The sequence below is a fragment of the Alexandromys fortis genome, unplaced genomic scaffold (genome assembly GCF_014885135.2).
Source record: "Alexandromys fortis isolate MF-2015 unplaced genomic scaffold, M_Fortis_MF-2015_v1.1 scaffold_70, whole genome shotgun sequence".
NCBI lineage: Eukaryota > Metazoa > Chordata > Mammalia > Rodentia > Cricetidae > Alexandromys > Alexandromys fortis.
The window spans coordinates 4,423,104-4,440,572 of record NW_026067955.1 but is presented as its reverse complement, the minus strand read 5'-3'; the positions used below and the strand labels follow the sequence as shown (position 1 = coordinate 4,440,572).

The window sequence follows — 17,469 nt, the reverse complement described above, 5'->3', positions numbered from 1 at the left end:
GCAGCAGAGGGCAGCTGCTGGTGACCCTGACTCAAGGAAGCTCCTCACTTTCTCTGGGATAGTGTGTGAAATCTACGACAGGCCGAGGCAGGAGCTGCTATGAACTTGATCCCACCAGGCTGCCCCCTAGAAAGCTAAACAGGGCTGTGATCTTCTGGAGAGAAACCGAGGGAAGGGACTCCGCAGGGAGAAACAGTAGTGACACTTTAGATGAGCCAAGGGACTGGCTTGACCCCACAATATTGTCCCACCTTGCTGTCATACAATTTTACCATGCTGGGCACCTGGCCCCACGTTCCAGGCCCATGTAGCTTGCATTCCACCGAACGGCTCCTCCCATTTGGCCAACGTGAAAGGTGAGGGCATGATGCTCACCTTCCAAGGCTAGGACTCCACTCCTGCACACGGGTCTATGCTAAACTATCTTCCCTAGCTCCTGAAGCAACTATGTGCGGCTTGTCTGACTAGCTCCCTCAATGCCAGACCCTAAGTCAAGAAAGACCTCAAAGTCCTGGGGAGTGGAGGTGGCCTTGTCTTGGCCTCCTTCACTCTCACGTGGCTGCTGAACTGGGTAGAGTCCAAAGCCTTCCCAGTCAACCAGAAGGAGGTGCTCCTCCTAACCCGAGTCGTGCTACACAGTCCCTTGAGACAGACCAAAGGGAAGAACTCGGGCTGAGTTTGTGTCTCCATCTGAAGGAAGATGGATCCTTCCCGGTATAACTAAACACGTTTAGCAGCATCAGAGTCATTCTCAGAATTATAAGCAACCAACCCAAACCTGAAAGAGGATGTAAAGCCAAGATAAACAAAGGCCAAGCCCTAGGAACCCCGCCACCAAATGCCACCAAATGCGGAGATCAGGCAAGCCTCAAGTTTTCCTTCAGCCTCAGCTCCTTCGCAACCCAGACAGAGCAGTCACTTGGTCCTTCCTCATTCCTGTCACCACACCTCAGTTTTATCACCCCTTCTTCTGCTCCTTCCACTTTCCACTTTCGACGACTTCATAGCAGATAGGACGGAAAAAAGAAACAGAAAACACTTTCCAATCAGGGTGCAGGGCACTAACCATGCCTTTTCCGATCACAACCTTTAGAGCCCAATGGCCTTAGAAACCTGAGAATACTCTGGATGCCTCAGCCCATGATCAGGAAGAGAACCTTGGACTGCCTGCCACAGCAGGGCATCCCCTGGCCAGAGTCTCCGAGAAATGCACTGTGTCCCCTCACTACCGGGCAAACAAAGGTTCAGTCAACACAAAACAACCCTGGCCCTCACAGTCCTAATGTTCCACACCCCCTCCCACCCCTCTACACCCAAACTGCAAGGCAGCCCCCTTCCCGAGGCACATATGGGTCATCTCTACACTCAGGTCTACAGGTGTCCGGTCCTCTAGATCGGGAAGCAAACAGCCCAGTATTTCAGATGCAAACGCCTCGTCGTCCCTTGGCAGTCAAGCGCTGCAGAAGTGGCTGCGTCACCCTCATCTACGGCATTTGCGCGGTCACCAGTTTTTGTGTCCATACACAGTGACGTAGTAGCTGTCCCAGAACTTTGGACTGTCACTCAAGATCGGTGAAGGAGGGGCTACAGAGGTGGCTCAGCGGTTAAGAGCACTGGTTGCTCTCCCAGGGGACTGGGATTCAATTCCCAGCACCACATCGTAGCTCACAACTGTCTTTAACTCCAGTCACAGGGGATCTGACACCCTCACACCAATGCACATAAAATAAAATTAAATTAACCAATAAATAAATAAATAATAAACAAATAAAAGAACGGGTAAAGGAAAGGGACCCAGGCTCCTTACCTTTCGCTGAGAGAACTTGGCTGTATAGAGATGTGAGGACCACCTACATCTAAACTCCAGGTACTGACAAGGCTTCCCGGCTCCTCTGACCTCACCCCTACCTTCCCCATAGCTAGGCACTTGGTTCTCACTTCACACTCACGGGGTGGCTGAGGTGAAGAGAAAGGGGGGAGGAGGTCTCTATTGTCCAGTAAAATCTCTAGAGTTAGCAGAGATCTCCTCTGGCTCCCTGCAAGCTGGATAGAGCCTTTCAATTAAGAAAACCAGCCCCATCCTACCCACCCCTCCTGGTTTCCAGACAGGCCCCTTAGACCCAAGGGCTCTTCAGAAGGAAGGGGGGCGAGGCACCCAGTCTGGCTCCAAGAGACTGACCTGTTCTCTGTGTCCTGGCATGGCAGCTTCTGCATGCATTCGGGCACAGCTGCGTAGCCCAAACCCCCTAGCCTCTGGCTGTTATGTAACATGCCCAGCAAACAAAAAGGACTTAAAAACACTATGCCAACCATGACTGAGACGCCTTGCTCCCTCCTTGAGAAACTCGAGGCCCTGGCGTCAGCAGGGAAAGGCTGGCCCACGGTTTTGGGCCTGGAGTGAATGATGCCTTAAGCAAGCCCAATGGATATATATCCCTCACTGCTCTCAAGGCGGGTCATCCCTCTCCTTAAGTTCTCTTAGCCCCAACAGGAGGAGAGTCTTTATTCTGAAAAGCCAGAGGAAGAGAAGGAGCCAAGAGGAGGAGAGGTACAAGAGAAAGGAAGAAAGCATCTTGGATGTGTCTCAGAGAGCATTTGTTGAAAACAAGATATTGTCCCTTTAAGCATATAAAAACAAGGCCCTTGAGCATGCAGTTCTCACTCTGGTACACAATTATGGGTGCTTTCAGCTGTCTAGCACTACTTCAAGAGCGCTCTTAAGCCAGACTGTCAATGGCATGTTGAAAGCTATTTTGCTGGCTGCTATCATTAATAGCAAAGTGGAGAGCCGGGCTGATGAGAATTAAATATGGGGGAGGGGTAGGTCATACCCAGTCATTACAGAATTACCAGTATGAGAAAGGAGACAATGCCACTTTGGGGAATAGAGTTCAAACCAGAGCATGATGGTGGGGAAGCAGACAGGGGAGGCCGCAGACGCCCGGAGCATCCCCCACTCCCACCCCATGCCAGATGGACTGGAGCCAGCCCTGGAGAGCCATATGGGGACGGAGGGAGCCACTGAGTCGTGGTGAATGTGAGGGTGGAGAGGCCTTTTGGATAAGGCCGTGCTGCAAAATGTCACCACCTCGCCTCACTTCTCAAGTGCGCACGCGGGGGGGGGGGGGGGGGGGGGCCCCCCCCCCCCCCCCCCATCCATTCTTCCTGACTGTGGCTTCCTGAATGTACTTCACTGCCATGCCAGGAGCTGTTGTCACCTGGGAGGAGCTCCAGCTGCTGGCTTCTGCCTTTAACAACTCTCCTCCCACCCTCCCCTTTAAGGCCCCACTCAAGTAACAGTCCTTCTGCAGGGACATCCTCTCTGACCCCTCTCGCTTTCCCAGGCAGAGTGAAGCAAGTGTGTCGCAGCGGCCACATTAGCGCTTACCTCACCGCATCGCAATTACTTATTTAGAGGCCTGATGCCCCAGCGGAGGGAATGGTGTCTTATTCGTCTGTGTAACCAAGCCCGGCCCACACCCAAGCACATCCCAGACCCCTAATAACCGTTTTGGGAATGGATCCAGCTCTCTCATTTTGCTGATGAGGAGACTGTGTGCTCAACCACTGAGAGCGGCCTGCAGGCAGCCCACAATTACAACCCCCCACTTCTTTCCCAGTGCAGGTCCACCCACCTGCCCACAACCCAAAGAAGGAAACCCCACGTGTTCACTGAGCACCTATTACACACTGTGTGTGCTTGGCAAAGGGGCGACCTCCATAGCTCCAAAATGAGATAAGAAGGTTCACACTGTGTTATGCGGGATCACAGGGGTGAACCCTGCTGAGAGTTGTTTCCCACCTCCTGTTGTCCCAGCATTTTGTCCAATAATACAGGAAAAAAAATATTTTCCTATGTGGAAAGAGAATTTATTCTTTGGCTAACTCTCCTTCCACAATACAGAATCGAGGGTCTCAGTAAAGGCAACCATTCCTGGGTGAAGGGAGGATTCCAAAGAGGACAAGGAGGATGAGGATGGGGGGGGGCAACTCTTGCCCCACCACCCACTCCTGCTTCAGGAGAGCTTCTGGAATAGCAGAATTGAGAGATGGGTTCCCAGTAGGCTTATCCATCTTCATCTAGTTTTAGAGCCGTCTCCATGGTCAGATGTACAAGAAGGAAAAGGCCCCGAGAAGTAGAGAGCTTTGCTCTCTACCGTTCTGTCTTCTACAGCCTGAGAGGAAAAGCAGCCTTGAGAGCTGGGTCACCCTCTCGCTGGATGGGGCAGAGTAAAATGAGCTTCGGGCTCAGGAATTCCCAAGGTAGAGCAGGGATGGCACCCTTCTGGGAAGATCACACAACCCCCGTGTTTGCAGGGAGGAGCCACAAGGCAACTGAGGTCACAAAGAATCCAGGGCGTGAATGATGGAGCTCCCAGTGAAGAAGAAAATTTCACAGTTCAAGCTGGAGGCCACACACTGCCCAGGATCAGCGCCTGTACCCCCATCTTATTGCCACCAAGGTCTTTTCCAGAAAACCCTGTTGCCCGATGGCTCTCTGGCCACACAGCCCCTTAAGCTGCTTTGCCTGGAGGTCTTCAGGCCGTTTCAGCCCTGTGTAGATGGCCACCTTGTGGCTGGGGTCCAACAGTCACAGGTTTTATGGCCGTCACCTCATCTGTGAACCTATCCTCTCTGTGTTATTACCAAACACGTCGAATCATTAGTTGTGCAAATAGCTGGCGAATGGAGATGGGACTGTGGACACAGAGGGTTCAGCTGACATGGTTATACAACCCCAAATGGGATGGATACTTTGGACTTTGGTGGAGCCAAGTTTGCAGCCTGAACCTGGCTGTATAATAGCATGGAACACGGGGAGGTAATTAAAGACACAGCGTGCTATGAGTTACCAAAAGAGGCTTGCTACAGAAGAGGCCAAGGGTATGGAGGAAAGCCTGCAGTGGCAGCACTGTTATCATCTATGGCTGCAGGAGTCTGGGCATACCAGCTCTAGTCCCTCGGCCTGTTTCCTCCTGGAAGGTTTGGATCAGAAGCCAAAGGGCTCTTCTAGCTCTGGGGCTCTGAACTTGCTTAAGTTACTGAAAACAGTGCCTGTCTAGTATTGGCATGATTCTGCCCCCAATTCAAACTGCCTCAAGTCAGCTTGCCAAACATCAGTGCTCACCAACAGAGGGTGAAAGGCCAGCCTGCCAGCTTCCCCCGGCACCATGTCTCAAAGTCACTGTATGACAGTCGCTCTGGAGTCTATTTCTAAGCTGGCTTTGTCATTTGCTGCTGACACGGGAAAGGCGCTGCAGGAACAAGACGGGAACTGATGAGACGGTCAGCCATCATCGCCTCCCTGGCCCTAGCTGAATCATCCTTGACACCCTGCCTGGAAGCAGGAGCCTCGGGGAGGTGGTGACCTCTTAGAGTCCCTGGATAGGTCTGTGATTCTGTAATCTTTGCTTTACCATAATTAGGGAGGGAGGCAAAAGAGTAGGAGGACCCATTTATTACTTATCTGGGATCTGACAGCTTGGAAAAGGGAAAAAGAGAATGATGGGGGGGGGGGGGCAGGGGACAGACAGAGAAAGAGCCAGGGACAGAGCCAGCCACAGTGAGTTTAACCTCTCAGTAAAATAAAAACGGGCTGGACGGACCTCATCAGCTGCCCTCTGTCAATACTTGGGACCATCTGGCAGAACGCAAGGTTCTCAGCTAATTGGCATTTCCCATGGAGCCAGGGAAGAAGAGCTTTTGAAAAAAATACGTGATGGTGGTGATGATGAAGAGTGTGTGTGTGTGTGTGTGCGCGCGCGCGCATGCACGTGTACACAGGCCAAGAATGACCAGCCAGACACACTTTCCCAAGGTGCTAGAGCCCTGTAGACCATCTATTATATAAAAGTACATACAGTCCCCGCCCCCACTCACTTAAAGATGAAGAATCCAGCCTGTTTGTTCCAGGCAGATGTAATCACACAGTCAAGTCTAGAGGGCAGGACACTGCATGAATAATTCAAGCACTCCAGTCACTTGATTGTGTGTGCAGATAAAACACCAGTCAACCGCTAAACAGGTCAGCTGATAAACTTGTTTGCTCAGGCCTAACCACCATCGCCAAATGCACCTAAGACCCACACTACAATTAGTGGCGGGGTTTCTTCAACAGAACCCTGCAAGCCTAGGGAGTGGCCAGTACGCCATTAGGTCAGGGTTGTATTGCGTTTCTCCCTTCTCAGTCAGGGTTTCTCCACCTCTTAGCCTCTTTGTTCCTACACAGCCACAGGGTGATTTCACCCAACCCAGAGACTTGTTGGCATTCATGCCAGGAAGGGGCTGGAAGGCAAAGGTAAGGCACCAGGAGCAAAGGACCTAAGTGCAGAACCCAGAGGTTCTAAAATGAGCCCTAGCTCTTGCCATGCTCCTTGATGCCGTGGTTTCCCCACCTATAAAAAGAAGGCAAAAATCCCTCTATCCCACCATTGAAAGGATTTATGAAGACAATGTGGCCAGATCTCAGGCATTCTCCTGTCTTAGAATCCTGTTTAGGGAATGGCCAGAAATCCCAGACGAACACAGCTGCTCTGTACACAAGCCTCACCACTGAGATACTTAACCCTTCTGGGTTCCTTGCCTCCCCAGGGCTCAGAACACTTTTGCTCTGCCAGCCAAAGTGACTTCTTTGTACCCAACAACCATCCACTCAGACACGGGCAACACCACCCATGCAGACCTCAACATGCAAGGACATATTACACCTTAATTAGAAGCTCTTACAACAACAACTACTGCTATAAATTTTGAACCTGGGTGCAATTACCCTCTTTAAAACACGCCCAAGATACTACACAGAGGAAGGGAAGGACTGGAGAAAGGGAGGAAGTGGTATCTTGCAAAATACCCCAAAGTCCTTAAAACACCTGAGACACCAGTTTTATTTCATGCAGTCTTCCAGTCAGGTCTGGGCCAGCTCTACTTAGACTAAGGCAGAACCCACTTCTGGTCTCTCCTCCCCAGGAGAACCTTCTTTACGTATAAAGCAATGTCTGTTTATTATTTCTGTGGGCCAAGAAGTGAGGATGCGGTAGCCTCCATGTGTGCATGCCTAGGGAACCAACTCCTCAGGAAACCACAGCTGGCTTCCCACATTGCTCACTAAATGCTGGCCCCTTTCTGGCTCCCCTTCACCGGCCCGACAGCAAGGGAAAGGAAACAAGATTCAAAGGGCTCTATAGGAAGCCACTGGAGCGGGCAAGAATCTGCATGCTTCCCCTCAGGGTCACCTGCCCTTCTCACCTGCAGTGGGTCCTGCCCCCTTTAAAGAGTAAAATTTAAACCTTGTAAATGACTGTTAATTTAGAGCAGAAAATCCATTCAAGTCACGGTCACCAAAGGCTGGTATGAGTCAACAGCCTTCTGAGATTTCAAGAACACCAATTGTTAAAAAGAACAACCGGCCTGCGCCATTTATACGTGCCAAGTCAATGCTAATCGTCCGCCAAGCCAAATTATAGGCAGCCTCTCCTCAGAACACAAATAGACAAACAGGCCTCTCCCACAGCCTGGCCTAGCTCAGGCCCGGCTACTGATATGCACTGAGATAAAGGGTGTTTCTATTTGCTGGATTTGAGGTATAGTGTTATTAGAAGGGAGACAATGTGAGGTAGTTTACATATCCATCAAAGGATACCACACTAGTTAAACTGGTTTGACTTCAGGATTACAAAGCTGAGCTCAACTGCCAGCCACCTCAAAACGCCTGGCAAGGCTGGCCCCTGGGCAAGCTACTTCACCCCAGGGCTTCAGCTTCCTCCTGTGAAATGGGGACGTAGCCACCTTCGAATGAGGAGTTGAGAAACTCCCTCCTAAACGCAAAGCACGAGGATTGCATTTCACTCTGGCTTTAAGTTTTTTTTTAGGCCGTTAGTGGCTTCATTCTCTTCCATTTCGACAGCTCAGCCTGGCTTTTAAGGCCCTTGAAGCGTAATCTTATCAAGGCAGTACATCACTGTTGGGTTTTTCTTTTTGCAAGAGAAAAAAGAAAAGCAGGGGTGGGGGAAACATTAAAACAGATAAATGCAGTCAGTCAACTTCAGGAGCGGGTAGCACAGATCCTGGGGTACCTACAGTACAACTTTTTACCCAGTTCCCCGACCAGCAACTTTCTACCCAGATCCCAGACCAGGCCTAAGTTCACAAGAACAAATGCTAACAACTCAACATAACCAAGGAAGAGCAAAGCCCCAGCAGCAGGCATCGCTGAACACTCACTCTTAGGGCCAAGTGGGAGACCAGCCCCAGGCTCATTTTCGAATGACCACCTTCCCCCCAAATCCACATATTCTGCTTTATACGTATACATGTATATTTTTAAAAAGAGAAAAGCACGTACCTGCTTGTGCATTTCAATATTCAGGCCATATGACATCTCATAGTACTACAAATTTAAAAAAAAATTGCCATTAGCAGGCAACACAGGGATACTACTCTTTTTTACCTTCCCCTCCCCCAGGCCTGGGCTAAGCCATTCATTGGGTCCACAGAAGCTGAAGTCCACCCACAAAGACAGCCTAAGGAGGTTTAGAAGCTCACTCGGGGAAGTGGTCAAGTGCTCCTCTCCACCCAATAGAACATTACACACCACAGTAAGAAGACCCGGGCCTCCCCTCCCACAAGCACCCATGTGCCATACAGGCTGTTTATACAAGGTGCCGGCTCTACAGGGAATGCTGCGTACCCGCCTCCTCTTGTCCTCTGAGAGTTACTTAGCACTAGGTGGAAGGTCTCTTGTGTGGAAAGACTGCTACTGGCCTGTCCTCAAGTGGCTCCCATGCCCACTCCCCAAAGGAAGATGTTAACTTGAAGGAAGACACTAAGTTAGAGCATAGTCTAGCTAGGGAGGTCCAGACTCCAACTGAGGAAATCCTCGAGGAGGGAAGTGTGGGGGGGGGGGGAGGCTTTAAAAGGTTCCTCCAATCTGAAAAAAACCTCTGGGGAAGGCAGGCTCTTCTGTCCCATTCTAGCTAGATCCCAGCTGCCAAACAGAAAAGTTTCCGAACACTGGCAGGAGAACTTCAGGAGGGTTTTTATACAAGCTCATTCAACTCTAAGTTACTAACCAGTTTAAGGCAAGCAGCCGCCCGCCCCCCCCCGGGGGGGGGGAACCTCCAAAACACAAATGAGAAGCTTTACAAAGGTGGCCTTGAACGCGGGTTTGTTTCTCTTTCGGCCCCTACTCTTCACCAGCCCTCCTCCAAGTGGCCGGGAAGAGGAAGCTAAAGAAGTGAGCCCTCCAGGGGGCTGTCTTGAAGCTGGGCCTGCCTCGGGCCTGCCTCAGTCCCAGCTGGACCCACAGCTTGGGTGCCCTGCCCTGCCCTCCCTCCGCCCTGCTGCGGGCTGCCTCTCACCATCACATAATGGCGCTGCATCTCCGTCTTCTCGTTCGCCAGCTTGTCGTATTCCACTTTGAGGCTGTAAGGGCAAGAGGAGGCGCTCAGGCCTGGCGCCTACATGGCCTCCTCAGAGACCCGGACTCCAGGGTCTCGGAGAGCCATTTCTCTCCACTTCCCCAGCACCCTGCGCACCCCCATTATCCATCATCCTCTGGGCAGTGGGGGTGGCTGCCTGCCACCCGGAGCCTGGCTGTACCAACTCCAAACTTCCCTTGATCTGCGAGGGCACTCATCGCGGCCACGCGGGGGCGGACCCTTACGCGGGATCAAGACCCTGACCCCCACCCCCCCAACCGGGCGAGCTTTCAGGAGCTGGGCGCTCGTGGAGAGCAAAGGGTTAAGGCGGGGCACACCGAGAGGGGAAACAAAAGGCGGAGGCCCCGCCGCCCCACAGTCCGGGGGCCCGCATCCCCTCCGTCCCCGCGGGGGGTAACGGGCGCGCGCGGCCGCCCTCCACGCCAGCCGGGGGCCACCACCCCCCGCCCACCTTACCTGTGATACTGAGCTTGGAGGAACTGGAATTCGTCTTTGATCCTGTCACAGGACTCGGCCACAGTGAATTTAAATCCCGGCTGCCCGGGTTGATGGGGAGCCTGGAGCCCATGAGGACAACACAGGGGAGAGGAGTGGGCACATCAGACGGGCTCCACGAAACCCCTTGCCTCCGCAGGGTCCCTGGTTCCTTCCCTCAGGGCGCCACCGGCAAGGCTACCACCCCATACCCCAAAACCTTCCCAGCAAGTTTTTCTCCGCTCTTCCGACGGGGCCGGGAAGGGGGCGCCCCGACCACCCCCAAAGCCAGCAGGGTTCCCATGACCAAGTGCCGCGAGGGCGACTTGGAAGACTTGGGAGAGGGGTACGAAGAGGGAGTCAAAGTCCCTCATCCAAGGCAGGCCGCCCTCGCCCCCGGCCACTCGAGCGCAATTACCCTTGGCCCTCTATTGCGCCCCCCCCAACACCACAGCCCCTTTGTGTGAGCGCACACGCGCGCGCGCACCATAAAGGTAGCAACAAGCAAAATGGAGGTGCGAGATAAACTGCCTCGTTTACCCTGCCATGATAGATGCTTAAATAAGCCTAGTTGCAATTACTCACCGGATGTCTGCCTTGCGGATACATGGCAGGGAGGGGTCGCGATTCCGAGAGCTTGGAAGCGCTGAGAGCCCGAGCCGGGGATGTGCGGGGGAGGGGGGAGGCGAGCCCGAGCGGGGGGCGGCCGGGGAACCGAGAGCTCGCCCCCGGCCCCCCCAGCCCGCTCTCGCAGCGAAATCCCAGAGTCGGGCGTGCGCCCCAAGTGCAGACAAAGAGCGGCGGAGCGAGCGGCAAAGTCGTCGGCGGGCTCGCGCTTTGTGCGCCTAGGGCTCGGCCGGCTTCTGCCGGCCACCTTCCCCCGGCTGCGTGGACAGTGTCAGAAGCCGGGGCTGTGCGGACATCGTCGGCTCCCTGGTGGCTCCAGTGCGGGATCCCAAGGCCGAGGGTGGGGGGATTCTCCTGTCCCCTCGCGGGTCACTCAGCACGATGAGGCTGGAGGGGGGCGCGTCTGGGCAGCCCAGAGCATCCGGGGCGCGTGGGTCGGGTCTCAGAGGTGGCCGGGCCCGGAACTCGCAGTGAGACGAGAAAGGAGGCAGGCTACAGAGGAGACGGCTTGAGGACCGAGGGTGAGGGCTGGAGCCCAGTGAGGGTGCTTCGACGCCCCCCCTCGGAGAGGAGAGCCTGCTGTTCCTTCTGCTCCCGTCGCTGCCGCCAGCCCTTCCTTCCCAGGGCCGAGGAGGAACTCCGGGCTCAGTCGGCGTAAATCATGCGCCCCGGCATCCTAACTCCAGCGGGCATGAGAAGCCTGGGCGAAGGGGTCCTCTCTGCTCCCAAGTAGAGCGTCAGCGTCCCTGGCGAGGAGCGGTCGGCGTCCCTGCCGCCTCGGAGCGCGCAGGCTGGAGATCACGGAGGGGGAGACGTAGCCCGAGCCCGGGAGCTCTGCGGCTTCTTTGCTTCCTCCCAGCCTCTCCGCGCCCCGACAAACCCCCAAAACACACGCACTCAACACACACACACACACACACGCACACACACACACACAAAAAGTGCCTCGGACCTACGGATACCACACACAGACAGGCGAAGGGGGCCGAGCACGAGGTCTGAACTGCCGCGAGAGCAGTTCCAAATAGGGACTGAAAAGTAACAAAATAATGTGGCGGCTTCGCCTAGCGTTGGCCAATGGGAGCGCGAGGATCCCACGTGGGGCCGCGGTATTCGGACTGCGACTGGGCGCCGCTGGGCGAGACGTCACAATGCCCTCTTGTGTCTAAAACTATGCATGAAAAGTAGCAATCAGGCCCTACCCGCTGGTGACTTTCGCTTGGGAGTGAAAAACAGCGCTCCTCACATCAGGAATTAACCGAAAGACATATAATAAATAGATATATATTATAGTGCTGGGCTGCTAGGTTTTTTTTCTTTTTTCCCACGATCTACTAGCAAATAATTATTTGGCGGGAGGGGAGGAAGAGAAAACGAATAACAAAAGAAAAAAAAGGACAAGCTGTACAATCCTCAAAACCTGTGGCTGGTAGTAATGGATCAGTTGATTCTGTAAAGGCGGCGAACGATTGCCCCCCTCTAATCTCATTAGGGCTGCAAAGCAGCCCAATTAGATACTATAAAACAAACAGAATCACTTTGTCAGTTTAATGTTTTCACTTCAGAAGATTTAGGACCGATAAAATGCTGGCTCCCAAAGTTACCTCCGACCCCTAAGACTGTTCCCCAAACTGAGTTTTTCTTTTATCCGTTTCTGTCCCCTCTCACACCCTTGGGCGCCCCGCTTTCCTCCTTTGTTCATTCGCCCTTCTTTTCAGAAAGCCAAATAAACAGCGCCTCTGATGCGCAGCGGCTGCCGCCGAGGGGGAAGTCTGAGAACTCTGGCTTGGCGGGCAGTGCAGATGGAAGGGCCCGGCTGTCTGCGGACAACAGGCTTAGTAGTGCGGCTGGCCCCGTTTGGGGTTCTTGCCCTTTGGGGACAGCTACGTCCTGGCCGCAGCCTTGTCGAGGTGAGCTCCTCAGCTGCGCTCCGGGCCGAAGTGGCGAAGGCATGCACAGAGCTGGGGGCTCTCCTGGCTACGACCCAGAGCTCCAACCTGGTTTCTTGGCCTGCTGGCCGGCCCGTACCACATGCATCAGCAGCCACGCGTGGAAGAGCGACTGTGAGCCTGGAGCGTCCACGGTCACCAGCCTTAACGCCCAAGGGGGCGCATTCGACTCTGGGGCCCATTTGCTCGCAGACAGGGGTCACGTCAGGGCATACTGCCCACCCTGGGTCCCCAGGCTTCGGAGAGTCACAGCTAAGTGGACCGCCCAGGCGTCCCCGGGTCCCTCTCTGCTTTCCCACCAAGCACACACGCAAGCACGCACTCCGGGCCCGCTGCGGACGCGCGCGAGCCAGCCGCGCGCCCCCGGAATCTATATTTTCCCCTCATTAGGAGCCCGAGGTTCGCGTTTGCATCTTAATGAGGAGCAGGGAGCGCGCGGGGACCTCCACGTGAGCGACCGCCCCGAGATGGAGCCTCCCAGAACCCGCTCCGGCCGCCGCCCGCGACCGCGCTCTCCTCTTCATTTATTTATTCTCCTAAATAAAAACATAAATCGTGTACGGCGCGCACCGAAAAGGGGAGGGGGCAAGGAGAAGCCCAGCTCGACAGATGCGAGCATCTGGCCGCAGCATCCATTAGTCTCAAAATGGCTCCTCTTTTGAGCTTCCCTCTCCCCTCCCCCTTCTTTGCCCTCCCCCTTACGTCACGGGTGGGCGCACCCGCTTTCTACCCGGCCCACCCCTTTCTCGCTCCAGCCCCCACGTGGGAAGCGCCGGCCACGCCCCAGAGCAAGCCTAGAGACCAATCATAAACAAGCAAAGAGCTTCTCAACTACTGATTGGTGAAAATGCGGGTAGCTGTCAGTCCTTGGCCAGAGCTGTCAGTCAAAACCACGCGGGGTGGGGGAGCGCTGACAAATGCCGAGGCTTCTGAGCCTCCCGCTTGCAAATAGTGCTTGGAATGGCTGCTTAATTAGCTTTGAATGGCTTTTCCTTCCAGCTCAAACAATCTGTCACTACCATGTGGTATAAAGGAGCCATGCATAAAAAAGTAAGCAGAGGCTAAATATCAATTTGATTTTGTGTATCAAAGGAATATTTTATTTTTCTCCCTAGTAATGAAACGTATCAATTTAAATAATAAAAGGTAAAAACACACACACAAACCCTGTTTAAAAAAAGAAGAACAAAAAAAAAGGAGGAAAAAAGAGAAAGAAAAAAAGAAAATCAAAAACCAAACTCCACGATGTTCCGACTCGTGCGCACGTCTGAAATAGGTAATTTCTATGGACCACGTTAAGGAAGAAGTCTGAGACTCTCCCTCTCCGCCTCCCCTCTTTAAACTTGCATTTAGTGTTTTTGTTGTCCTGGTCCTAGGATTGGTGGGGGAAGGGTGTCAAGGGGGAGGAGATGTGGCGTTGGGGAGAAAGGAGAACTTTAAAGGGATCTCTTTGAAGCTGCTAATCAAAGTGCAGGGATTTTAAGACCCCTTAAACTGGGGGTCCTACAGCAGGTCTTGATTTGGGAGCCAAAAAGAGAAGGGGGGGAGATAGCGGGTGTGCTTGTCGCCCAGATTTATTAAACACAATGCCTTCAAGATGCCCGGGCCAAGGCGCCTAGTTCAGCCTCCCTCTCCTCGGTCTCCCTCCGAACTGGCTCCAACGGCGTCCTTCCGCTGACGGCCACCGAGGTCCTGGGCTTCCAGGTCTAGTCTACGCGGACTGTGTACAGAAAAGCACTGCAGCTCTGTCTCCGGTCTGCGTGTCTCCTGCCAGGGCAGAGGTGCTCCTGAGAACCCCACGAATCAGCGTGAGCTGGTGCAAGGCAACCTCCACATTGAGTTCTCCCGTGAACCCAGGCGCCAGCACCCGGCCTGGCGCACCGAGGATAAGTGTGATGGATGCGGTTTCGCAGAGCGCCGCCCCCACAGCCGAGCCGAACTGCAGCGGTGCGCCCCACAGTGAGGAAGGACAGCCCTTGAGTGTTTAATAGGTACAAAGCAGGCCATGGTTATCCACTACGTCCTCACTTCACTCCCAAGGCCTGGCTTATAGGATAGAAAAGAGAGACAGAAAACAAACGCCCAAAGCTTAGTAATGGGCTCTGAGCTAGGCAGAGAGATCAGAACTGGAATTCAGGACAGCCCTAGATCCACGGCCAAACTCAGAAACATCCTTGTGCAAGACGAATCCATATGAGCACTTGCTGAATAACATTCACTCATTCATTCATTCTAGCCCTCTCTGGAGGTCTGGAGGTGGAGTCTCTGGCTCCTGGTTCGCCCCTTCACCTCGGCTCCCAATCCTGTCTCTGGTACCAGAACCTGAAGCTGGGTGCTGATAACCAGGTTCAGGACCCTTAAGTTCAAAGCTCATTACTGCTCAGAAGTCCCACCCCTATGCCACCCCACAAATTTTGTAAGGAAAGAAAATCTGCTTGTTTTATGCTAGAGAAAGATGCACAGACACCCTGTCCGAAGCGCTTGACAATTATTTTTTTTTTAAAGGAGGGGACTGAAGAAAAAGACTTCAAACAGCTCTGTCTCCGGTTCTAATTGGAAACGTTTCAACTGTTTATGTTACAAGAAGTGTCAGGGTCATTTGCTACCGGAGAGCTGACTTTTCATTGGCTGCTTAATTGAGTACCTAGGAGTCCACCCCACGTGGGAGAGGAATTCCTGGCACATAAAAAAAAAAAAAAAAGTCACACGGTGAGATGGAAAGCCCGGGATGGATCTGAAGCAGCGGAGCCCCCACCCCCCAGCTCCTCATTTGGGTTGTAAAGTGATTGTGGGAACTTGGGGTGGGGACAGAGATGTTTCTCTGGTTCCTTAAAAATAAATCTGAAACACCTTAGATGAGTGTTACATGTTTTTCTCCAGAATTAAGGGAACTGTCTCTGGCCAGCCACCAGACTGTGGCCTGCCCTTTGAGGAACTGGTCTCAAGGCCTGGGGTGGGGTTGAAAACCTCCCCTCTTGTCATCCTCAAACCCTGACAGCTACTGGCATTGATTTTTGGGTAGCCTCTTGTTTGAGCTGGCCAAAGAGGACAGTGTTCTCCCTCATCACCACCCACCTCCCTTTGGTTAATTCTGTGGTTCCCTTATTGCTTATGTTCAGGGCTAGAGCGAGTCGGCTCCTCCTTCCCTGCTCACCCCCATCCATCAGTAATCCCAGATCTTCCTCCACAAGGCAGCACCTCACCATGAAGCTAGAAGAAGGGGAATTTGTGTTTGTTTAACAAACTTAACCCAGTGCTTGCTCTGCACCAGATTCCATTCTAAGCGCTGGTTGGGCAAATATTAACAAATTTAATCCTCGCCCGGAGAATGAGGGCAGAGCCGCTGAGGGCACTCCCACGGAGCAGATGGGTAATTGATACTACTCCCTGGTACAATGACTTACTCAAGGTCACTGTGGTGGTTGACGGACTTGAATCCAAGCTACTCAGCTCCAGAGTCCACAACTTAACTACACTTGCCCCGTGGAGTCAGGCCAGCAAGATGAACCCAGCTCACTTCAGGGAAGAGGGCTGAGGCTCCAATTGGTGAAAGGGACTTCCCACGGTCTCTTCAGCTCCCTTCCAACTCTCTAGCTGGGTCAAGTTCTGTGACTTTGAGGTACTTGTGGACTCTCTCTAAGCCTCCATTTCCTCATCTGTGGAGTGAAGATAACAGTCCTGTCCACCTTGGAGTATTGCTTCCGAGATCGATGGAGATCATTCAAGTGGTACTTGGTATAGGCCTGGCACATTAAGCCATCAATAACAGTTAGCTGTGGAGGCCCTGATGAGGACGTACCAACAGCTGGGGATTCAGCTTCTGGAACATTCTGTACGTGTGTGGTCCGGCCAGAGGACAGAAAAGTCAAGCATGGTTCTGATCAGAGCCAACCAGGAGCACCAGACTCCCTCGGAGCCCCTGGGAAACCCTAGAGCTAGCAGACCTATCTCTCCACTCTGGAATTTCCATTCTTTTCCATAGTCCTTGATAACCTTGGCTATCCCTACAGCTCCTGAGCCCATTAGGGAAAGGCTGGGTGAGGGCAGGAAGGAAAGAATGGGAGGAAGGATAATCCGAAACTAACCTTTGATGGGATAGGGATGGATAGAGGTGGAGAGAAAGCTGAGTACCACCACAGTGGAGAGTGGTGTCGAGGGCTTCTCTGAGGACTTATTGGCAAAGTAGGATTCGAACTCAGCACAGGACTGTAGACAAAAGCTCTGGTGGGCAGAGGAGATCAGCAGGGGCTTTCTCTCTCCCACAGCCTTCCAAAGTCGTCTCCCCTTCTTACAGCTTTTCTTTTACCTCCTAGCAGGCCGTCATCCAGACCTGAGGAAGGACGCTAAGCGCTGGCTTTTCTAAAAAGGCCTTGTCCTCATCCCACACTCATCTTAAGAGCCTTCTCACCCAATGGAGGATGTCCCCAAGGCTGCTAAGGTCAGGAGGGAGGGATCCACTCCCACAGTCTCCATTTCTACAACTGTAGAATGGGAAGAATAGTATCTGGGTGCTGACTCGTGGCAAGCATGCTGAAAAACCACAGTATGCAAGGACAAGAATGTGAGAGAAGCCCTAGCCTTCGGGTAGACACAAGGCTATCCCGGGCTAGGCTGCATACAAGTCTAGGCTGTGCGCAAACCTCCGTGTTAGAGCTGCACAGGAAATAATGCCAGGTATTGAGTTGGAGTTGACTGTAGGAGCAGCTGCCTTGTGAAGTGCTGTGGCCTTGGTTGACCGAGAGCAAGGCAGCTCAGCTAGGGAGAGCCCTGGGCTTTTGGATCTGCTTGGTGGCCCCACTCGCTCTGTCTAGAAAACTAAGGCAACCAGACTTCCAGGTGATGATTTACAAATAGGCTATCATGTCCACCTGGGCCTTTGTGGGGGGCAGGTGTGCGGAGGAGGCTTGGAATGTGTTTGTTCACCTGTCTCTAGCAGAAGCCTGAGACTGGAAACATTCTCCCCGACACCTCCTCCTAAGCTA

The 17,469-nt window shown here is 53.2% G+C and overlaps 1 protein-coding gene across 12 annotated transcripts in view; it reads right to left on the bottom strand.

Annotated features, from left to right (window-relative positions):
* Window positions 1-10,637, bottom strand: part of Tle3 (TLE family member 3, transcriptional corepressor) — a 44,236-nt gene extending 33,599 nt beyond the window's left edge. For all 12 annotated transcript variants that reach the window (XM_050151962.1, XM_050151965.1, XM_050151964.1 and 9 more), the window contains exons 1-4: window positions 10,497-10,637; window positions 9,894-9,994; window positions 9,357-9,420; window positions 8,342-8,386 (exon numbers count right to left, since the gene is read on the bottom strand). In XM_050151962.1, the coding sequence (XP_050007919.1) occupies window positions 8,342-8,386; window positions 9,357-9,420; window positions 9,894-9,994; window positions 10,497-10,520 (234 nt within the window). In that variant the 5' untranslated portion in view covers window positions 10,521-10,637. The remainder of the gene's footprint in view (window positions 1-8,341; window positions 8,387-9,356; window positions 9,421-9,893; window positions 9,995-10,496) is intronic.
* Between the last annotated feature and the right edge of the window lie 6,832 nt (window positions 10,638-17,469).